The sequence below is a fragment of the Fragaria vesca genome, linkage group LG4, assembly GCF_000184155.1.
Source record: "Fragaria vesca subsp. vesca linkage group LG4, FraVesHawaii_1.0, whole genome shotgun sequence".
Lineage (NCBI taxonomy): Eukaryota > Viridiplantae > Streptophyta > Magnoliopsida > Rosales > Rosaceae > Fragaria > Fragaria vesca.
In genome coordinates this window covers 16797374-16805687 of record NC_020494.1, presented here as the reverse complement: position 1 = coordinate 16805687, position 8314 = coordinate 16797374, and the positions used below count along the sequence as shown (strand labels likewise).

The 8314-nt window shown below is 42.0% G+C and overlaps 3 protein-coding genes across 3 annotated transcripts; 1 reads left to right on the top strand and 2 right to left on the bottom strand.

The window, feature by feature from the left end:
• The first annotated feature begins 67 nt into the window (after positions 1–67).
• LOC101298512 lies at positions 68–2110 on the top strand. Its single transcript, XM_004298287.1, has 5 exons — positions 68–220; positions 347–960; positions 1330–1438; positions 1521–1841; positions 1926–2110. Exons 1-5 carry the CDS (start codon positions 68–70, stop codon positions 1977–1979), a joined length of 1251 nt encoding a protein of 416 aa, XP_004298335.1. The 3' UTR covers positions 1980–2110.
• A 161-nt stretch (positions 2111–2271) lies between these two features.
• Positions 2272–4503, bottom strand: LOC101298220 (putative pentatricopeptide repeat-containing protein At1g68930-like). The gene has a single exon (XM_004298286.1). The coding sequence runs from the start codon at positions 4501–4503 to the stop codon at positions 2272–2274; it is 2232 nt and encodes a 743-aa protein (XP_004298334.1).
• A 429-nt stretch (positions 4504–4932) lies between these two features.
• On the bottom strand, positions 4933–7535 carry LOC101294166 (transcription factor bHLH49-like). The gene is made up of 8 exons (XM_004297136.1): positions 6873–7535; positions 6567–6785; positions 6425–6490; positions 6246–6314; positions 6074–6145; positions 5783–5983; positions 5575–5662; positions 4933–5488 (listed from the first exon to the last, which is right to left on the bottom strand). Exons 1-8 carry the CDS (start codon positions 7470–7472, stop codon positions 5451–5453), a joined length of 1353 nt encoding a protein of 450 aa, XP_004297184.1. The 5' UTR covers positions 7473–7535; the 3' UTR covers positions 4933–5450.
• Positions 7536–8314: the final 779 nt, after the last annotated feature.

Genomic DNA, 8314 nt, shown 5'->3' with positions numbered 1-8314 from the left:
ACTACTCTCTCTCTCTCTCTCTCTCTCTCTCTCTCTCTCTCTCTCTCTCTCTCTCTCTCTGTGGAAAATGGCTTCTTTTTCGATAGAGGAATTTGTTGGGAATGGGGTTCTGAAAGGACTAATTCCAAAGCTATTGGAAGAGGGCTGGGATGATGTGCCAACGTTGAAGATCATGAATGTGGAGGATATGGATGCCATAAACATGACTCAACAGCAGAAGGTTGCTTATTTACAGACCCATGTTTTCATTCTGTCATTTGCTGGAACTAAATTCACAGTAAGAATTCAAAAGTTGTATTTCAGTTTGTCTCTCCTTATGTGGTTTCATTTCTGTTGTTTACTCTAGGATGCACTGGAAATCAGGTCATACCTGCACGAGCGTGCCTTGATGCAATATGGAGATGCTCTCGAGTCCAGCGGGAAAGGTTTGCCTGAGATCCTTACCATAGGTGCTGGAGATCTTACTTCCCAGTTTGGTATGAAGCGAGGCCATATTGCTCGTTTCATGAACAGAACCGGTCCATCCAGTGCATGTGTAGATGATCCAAAAGCTGATCCTTCCCCTGCAACAAAAAGAATTAGCACACTTTCAAAGAATAATAGCATTTACAAGAGTTTTCAATCTGTAACCTCTCAAAAATTCCCATCAAGAACTACTTCAATCACTGAGAAAACTCTTGAACAATCTCTGGCGAGTTTTAAGATTAAGGATGGATACGTGTTCAAAGGAATAGTTGCCATGGAGCCCGCTGAGCCTAGAGCATGTGGCTGCGTACAACCTCCTGCTGTAACTGACAAAATTGCTCCATACTCTGCTCTCGAAAGCATCTCAGTGCAGAAGCTGACTCCCGAGTATAAAATTGGAATGGAGCATCTGGTGAAAACCAAAACTCCTCCAATGAAGGCTGCAGAACTATGGCGAAATAAACCAGCTGTGCTACTCTGCATCCGACGTCCAGGGTAAGTTCATATACTCAGATTTTGACAAGGCTTTGCTCACAATTAACAGCCTCCTTTTGTCCATCTTATATATAAAGTGCTAAGTTTACCGCCTGAATTCAGACAAGTAGGAGCTATCACTGATCAATTTTTCACAAGAATGTACTGAAGCAAATGATGACAGCCAAGTACTATAGCAGACAATCATGTTAATGTGAGAACATGGAGGAGATAATAACCATGTTTATAGTTCAAAAGATGTAAATATAACAGATAACTAGTATAAGCAGGAATGGAGTCTCTACGATATCTCTATATCCACTTCAAAGTATCAGCATCTGTCTTGTAAATGATTAACTTTCTTCTGTATGCATATTCAACTTGAAACAGGTGCATCATGTGTCGAGCTGAAGCTCACCAGTTATATGCCAAAAAACCACTATTTGATGCACTAGGAATTCAGCTATTTGCAGTTCTTCACGAATATAAGGAATCAGAGGTATTTACTATACTGCAAGCCTGAAACTTTTGGCTGCTCTTTATCACCAACTTATGGTTGCAGTATAATTTTAATGCTCCAGGTAAGAGAATTCTGGCCTAGATATTGGGGTGGTGCTGTTGTATATGATCGTGGAATGGAATTCTTCAAAGCACTTGGTGGGGGCAAACTGCTGAAGGAAAAATTTCTATCTGGTTTTGTGTTCAACCCCCGAGCTATAGCAAATTACAAGCGGGCAAAAGCAATGGGAATACAGCAAAACTTCAAAGGAGAAGGTGAAATAAAGGGAGGACTCTTTATAGTTGGCAGTGGAAAAACTGGCATTGCGTACCAGTTTATTGAGAGAAATTTCGGTGATTGGGCGCCAATAGCTGAAGTCCTTGACATCTGTACTCAGTTGCAGGTAATTCTTGTCGGTCTTCCAATTCTCTTCAGTCTGCATAAGTAATAATTTTAAATTTAACAACTTGTTTTAAACTGAATGCAGAACCAAACGGAAAGTCAAGAGGAGTCCAGTAAATCATCATCTCAGTTTAAATAAGTGTTGGACCGTGCATATTTCAGATTCACAATGAATAAAAAAATCTACACATTGTGATTCCAGAGTAGGCAATGTACTATTTTTATGAATAGAACTTTTGTCACAGATATTGATTGTACTATTTTGAATGCAAGTTCGAATATGAATTTATTACAGTGCAATTCATTTTGAAAGAAAACAATACCTTATATGAGCACCCGATCCCAGACATTCCAATGAAATTGTGTATCTGGGAACAAAACATATGGTTTTACAGTCCTCTCCAACAGCCTTTGACACCATCAGAACACCATCACCAAAAATCTCCACATGAACAAGTTCCATCTTTAAATAAGTGGTAGCGGACAGCATCTCTTACAAGAATCTCTCTCTTGGTGATCTTGGAAATATATTTAGTGGCATTGTGGCAGTCCCCACATACTCTAAGGTTTTTAACAACTCGAATTGGAAGGCCAGAAGGAATAAATATCAATCCGAAGGCAATAGCAAGCCTCTCACTATGGTAATTAAGCATCTTCATCTTTTGCAATTCGTCAACATCATGGAGAACTGAACTCACATCAGGCTCATATCCTTCTGCTATCATTTTAGGATATAGTTTTTCCAGCTCAGCGTATATCTGATCTGAAAATGGACTTGACTGGTCATCTGCTGAAAAGATGTGTACTCTGCTCTTATATTTAATCCAACTGCATCCTGGTTCCTTTCTGATCCCCTTATCTCTCATTCCTGTCCTCAATTTAGAAACTTCATCCCACTTCCCTTTAGCAGCATAGATGCTTGAGAGCAAGACATAGCTTGCTGGATTCTGGGGATCTATTTCTCGAAGAGACTTAGCTGCCCATTTTCCAATCTCTATATTTGAGCGAAATCTACATGAGCTTAGCAATGTGGCCCAACCAATTGCATCAGGACGCATAGGCATCTTAGTTATGAAGCTTCTTGCTTCTTCTAATCTTCCAGCTCGGCTGAGAAGGTCAATGATGCAAGTGTAGTGATCAAGAATCGGTGTAATTCCATGTACTTTAGTCATTGATTCAAAATACTGATGTCCTTTCTCTACTAGCCCTGCTCTACTACAGGCTGAGAGAACCCCTATGAAAGTAACTCCATCAGGTTTCAAACCATGGGCCAACATCCTCTCAAACAAATCAATTGTCTCATTGGCTTTTCCAAACCGGGCGTACCCTGAAACCAATGCTGACCAGGAGACTTCATCCCGGATGTTCATCTCATCAAACAGCCTATGGGAGTCTTCGATACTTCCACACTTACCATATAAGGTAACAAGTGCATTTGAAACTGTAGTGAAAGAAATCAGGCCCGAAACTAGAGCTTGACCATGGAACTGAGCACCTTCTTCTAAGCTTGCTAAGTTAGCACATGAACTAATCAAGCTTCCCAGCGTATATTCATCCGGTTCAACCCCACTTCTCTGCATATCACAAAAAACTCTAACAGCTTCTTCACTATACCCATTCTGACCATAACCAACAAGCAACGCAGTCCACGATACTACATTCTTGCAGCTCATCCTCCTGAAAACCGTCTCCGCAGCTTTTATGCTTCCGCACTTGCAATACATATCGACAAGAGCACTACTCACAAACACATTATCCACGAAATCAGTCCTAACAACATAAGCATGAACCTGCTTGCCCTCCTGCAGAGCCAACAGCCCCCCACAAGCAGTCAATGCGCTCCCAAACGTATACTGATCCATCCCCAAACCTCCCAACCTCATTTCCCTAAACTTTTCAAGCGCTTTCCTGCCTGTGCCATTTCGTGTCAGTCCAGTAATCATCGTGGTCCACGAAATGGAGTCCTTCTCACTCATTTCACCAAACAAACACTCAGCATCTCCAATCATCCCGCACCGCAACAGCCCAGTAACAAGCGTATTACACATCACCACATTCCTCTCCGGCATCAACTCAAACACCCTCTTCGCATCAAGAAGCATCCCCACCTTGGAGTACATATCAATCAAAGGACTCCCCACAAACACATAACCCTCAAACCCAAACTTCACAACATGCCCATGAACCTGTCTCCCCAAATCCCCACACCCCTGACTAGAACACATCACAAGCATTGTCGAAAACGTAATGCGGCTCAAATTACCCGCCCCGTCTCTCAACATCAGCCCATAAACCTTGACAGCGTCGGCAACCATGCCGCAGCCGGCGTAGCCAGCAATGAAGGAGCACCAGGAGACGGCGTCGCGGCTCGGCATGCAGTTAAAGAGGGATTGCATATCGGAGACGCGGCGGGATTTGGAGTAGACGGAGAGGAGGGAGTTATAGGAGAAGAGATTTGGGTGGGGAATTTGGTCGAACACATGGCGTGCGTATTTGAGGTTGCCGAGTTTGCCGTAGGTGGTGATGAGATTATTGAGGAGGAAGGTTTCGGGGCTCGGTAGGGTTCGGATGATGTGGGAGTGGATGGTCTTGGCTTGGGAGTGGTTGCCGGATTGGCAGCAGAGCTTGAGGAGGTTGCAGTAGTGGTTTGAGGAGGCAGACATTTCTTGGCGGCAAAGAGAAGCAAAATGAGAAGGATATATAGCATTTTTTTTGTGATCTGGTGGATGGGGGGTTCACGGTAGGGGAGGTGTTAGCTCAAAAGTTTAGCATTTGAGTCGCGAGATCATGTCAAAATGCTTCCTACCTCGTAGCTACCAAAATAAACTCAAGTCCAATCAGCGTTGGTGAGATTCGATCATAAACTGTGACCAACTCAATCAAATGTGATGAGTTTACTTAAACTCTTACCAAGGTTGGTTGGTTTATATTGTTCTTTAGGATGTAGCTTCATGTTTTTATAGGTGGGAATTATGGGTTATGGACCTTTAGACAAAGCAGGATCTTTGCAAAATCTTGAGTGGTTGTGGTGAGATTAACAGAAGCTAACCCGAGTCTGTGAGCCATGATTGTTTATTGGCCAAGTTATGATGGGTGTGGGGAGGAAATGAACAGCCTTACTTTGATTAGAGGTAAGACCCAGAAAGAGAGGATTACATTACATTTGGTGATACAGAATTAATCAACACAAACAGATTCTTACTCTAAATTCTAAAATGAACAAAAGCATCACTAAGATTCTTAACCCCAAGAAACAAGGACCCCATCTCAGCTTTGGTCTCTCTATATCTCTATACATGATATCAGTGATCCACAAAAGTCTGGTTGAAGCAGAGAGCAACAAAGCCCCTCCATTGATCAATTTATGTCACCTCTCTGCTGCATAGGAAGCATTGTTCAGCATGTCAACTGCTTCTGCAACATTTCTCAGAATTCTCCAAGCCAGAGGCGTCATATGTCCACAACTGTTAGAGCCTGCGGTGAGTGTTGAGAGGGTATCTTAATCATCCTCGGTGATACGAAGGAATATCATGATGATTGTTATTTCATTAAGGTAGTAATGTGCATATACGGGCCCGTATGAGCGTTATGTCAAACAGAAATTGTATAATCAAAGTTCAACTTTCATATGGCCTGGTGTACCAGAACCTGCAAATTCAGCACCAAACTTAGCTCAAGACAATTCAGAAATATCAAAAGGAAAATGCTTAAAAGGAAAATTAATGCCACAATACCATCCACATCTTGGCTATTGGAGGGAGTTCCGGTTCCATAAGTCATTTGGAAAACATTCTGGAGCTCATCCTCCCACACATTTGGTACCTGTAGCAAATAATATGATTATGAAGTTTCAGTCATAATGTATTAAACTCTAAAAGCTGAGGTGCCATGATATTGTGTACAAAATTCATGTAGCACATTCCACCATCATTTGAAATATACCTGGGAAGGGTCCTTGAATCCTCCAGTCATAGGTGCCATTTGTGAACCCATTGCCCTTCGAAGTAAATCAGAAGTACTCCCCATCCCAGGAAGGCCTGCTTGAATAAGTCCTGACTGAGATGGATGAAGTGGAGGATAGGCAATATGCATATCCGGAGAAAATCCCATCGAAGATGAAGGTCCAACTCGTGACTGAAGCATCTATTACAAAATGTAGAGTGTAGGGTGAATCAGATGAGGCTCCTAGTACTGAGGAACAAAGAGAATATGTGCATAGGCAAAATCACTTACATCTTTCTCTAGTAGGCTTTCAATGTTTAAATCCAATCGTGGATTCACTGTTGCAAGCTTCATTGACAAAAACTACAGGAAGAATACGTCACTGTTAGAATCAAATACGAGGTGCCCCAGTCCAAGATACAGGAAGACCACACTAGATACACGGAAAGAAATTTTTCCATACCTCAACCTGCCGTTGCAAGGACTGTACATAGTTAATGATTTCGTCAAGCATCACTGCCTTCCCAGTTACCTGCAAATTGACAAAAACCATTTGATTGTCATGATGAATAGAACTAGCAGCTTTCAGGTGAACATCATCGTAGTTTAATTTTTTGAGCTTTTAATTTCAACAAAAACAACCTTGCTGCATCCAGGTACAAGATCTTGAAGAAACTTCATCCTCTCACTGATCTTTTCCCTTCTGACCTGTTTGCAAAAATCAATTAACTCCTACTCCAACATTCGTATAATGTTCGTTTAATGTTTCCACATAAAACCTTACTCTTTCTGCAAGACTATGGCTATTTGTTGCTTGGCCTCTTCGAGCTCTAACATGAATATAATCTTCTTTAGGTGGATCAGACGTCTGAGACCCTTGTTTGACAAGTTTCCCGGAAATCTTGTTGGTAGTTGAAGCTCCCTTATGTACCATTTCAGTATCATCCTTTGTTGATTCACCAGGTTGCTGTGCGGCTGTTTTGGTTTGATCAAGTTCATTAGCCTGCCATCAAATATACATAACGTTAATATAGAAGAAATAAAAGAAACTTCTCACATGTCTTACAAAATGCTTAAAATGATGGTATACCTGTCCATTCCTCTTCCTTTTCTTAGAGCTTTTAGAAGGTCCTACACCTGCACCCTCCATCATAGACGGCTCTTCTGCACCACCACTGAAATCGGCTTCATCAGACTCGTTACCAGACCCATCCACTGCATTCTTTACTTCATCATGAGACTTCACAAGACTCTCACTTTTCTTCTCATTCTTAAGTGGGCTCCCATCAGTTGCTCCATGATCAATAGGCACAGAAACCTCGTTGGAAGTATCACCTACTTGATTGAGCTCATTGCTGGACATTGCTTTAGGCCCCTGACCTGCTACAACCTCCTGTGCCCACTGCATCATTCCCCCACCCTTCGAATAAAGACTCATTGATTCAGGAACAACAAAAGGGTTCATCATATCATTAAAATTACCACCATTGAAGCACGAAAACCTCGCAGCACGCTCAATGAACCCAGAATCAGCTGGAAACTGAGACAAGCTCTGCGGCAGCATCCCTGCCGGCCCATTCGGTAAGAAAATCCCCCCTTTTAACATCGAATTCGGAGGGTTCCAACACATATCAAGTGGTCTATCAATCCCACTTCTCAAAGAGGCAGGAATCCCTTTTCTAATCCCCATTGTGTTTGAAGTGCTTGCACTGGTCTGACCATTAATGTCACAAAAACCCAAGTTTTGCGAACTGGTTGGGTGGTCCCATAGCACTTGGCTAAATGACTCCACCATTGAAGCAGAGGGTTGTGAAGAAGAACCAATCAGATCCCCTTTACTATCTCCCAGAGAATTCCCAGAAGGAACCAAACCCATGGATACATTAGTGAGATTGGAGCCACCAAACCCATAGGACATAGAAGGTGAATAACTCATAGGATCCTCATTCCTATTCTCCAATTCAAATTTCTCCTTCTCACTCATATCCATCTCTTCCCCTCAACAACACCAAAAATTAAACCACCCCCTAATCCCCTACCCACCCTAGTAGCTCAACCAAGGCCAATTAGGGATCACAAACCTAGAGCAAAGTAGAATTCAACTCAAATAACATACAACTTCCACTAACTTGCCCCAAAGATTGAAACTTTACAATCAAATTCAACCCCAATTCCACAAAGCTTGAAACTTTAAACTCAAAAATCAAAGAAATGATAAGTACTAGGTGGTGAAGCTGACCTTCTTCAATAAATGAGCAGAAGAAACCCCAAAACAATGAAAGGAGAGCCGTGTAGCAGTAGCAAGAGTACGAAATATCACACAAACTTAGCAGAAGCTACCATTTCCAAAGTGGAAGACTGAAACTTTGTACCAAAAACTCATAAAGGGAAGCCCTCCCGAGACAGAAACCAAAAAAACAAAGACAGTTCAAACAAGGAGCTGGTAAAAAGTCTGGCAGTCAAATTAAAAACAAAGGACATTGATTCCAGAGTAATAAATACCACCCCTCATTCAAGACCCCAGTCAGAAGT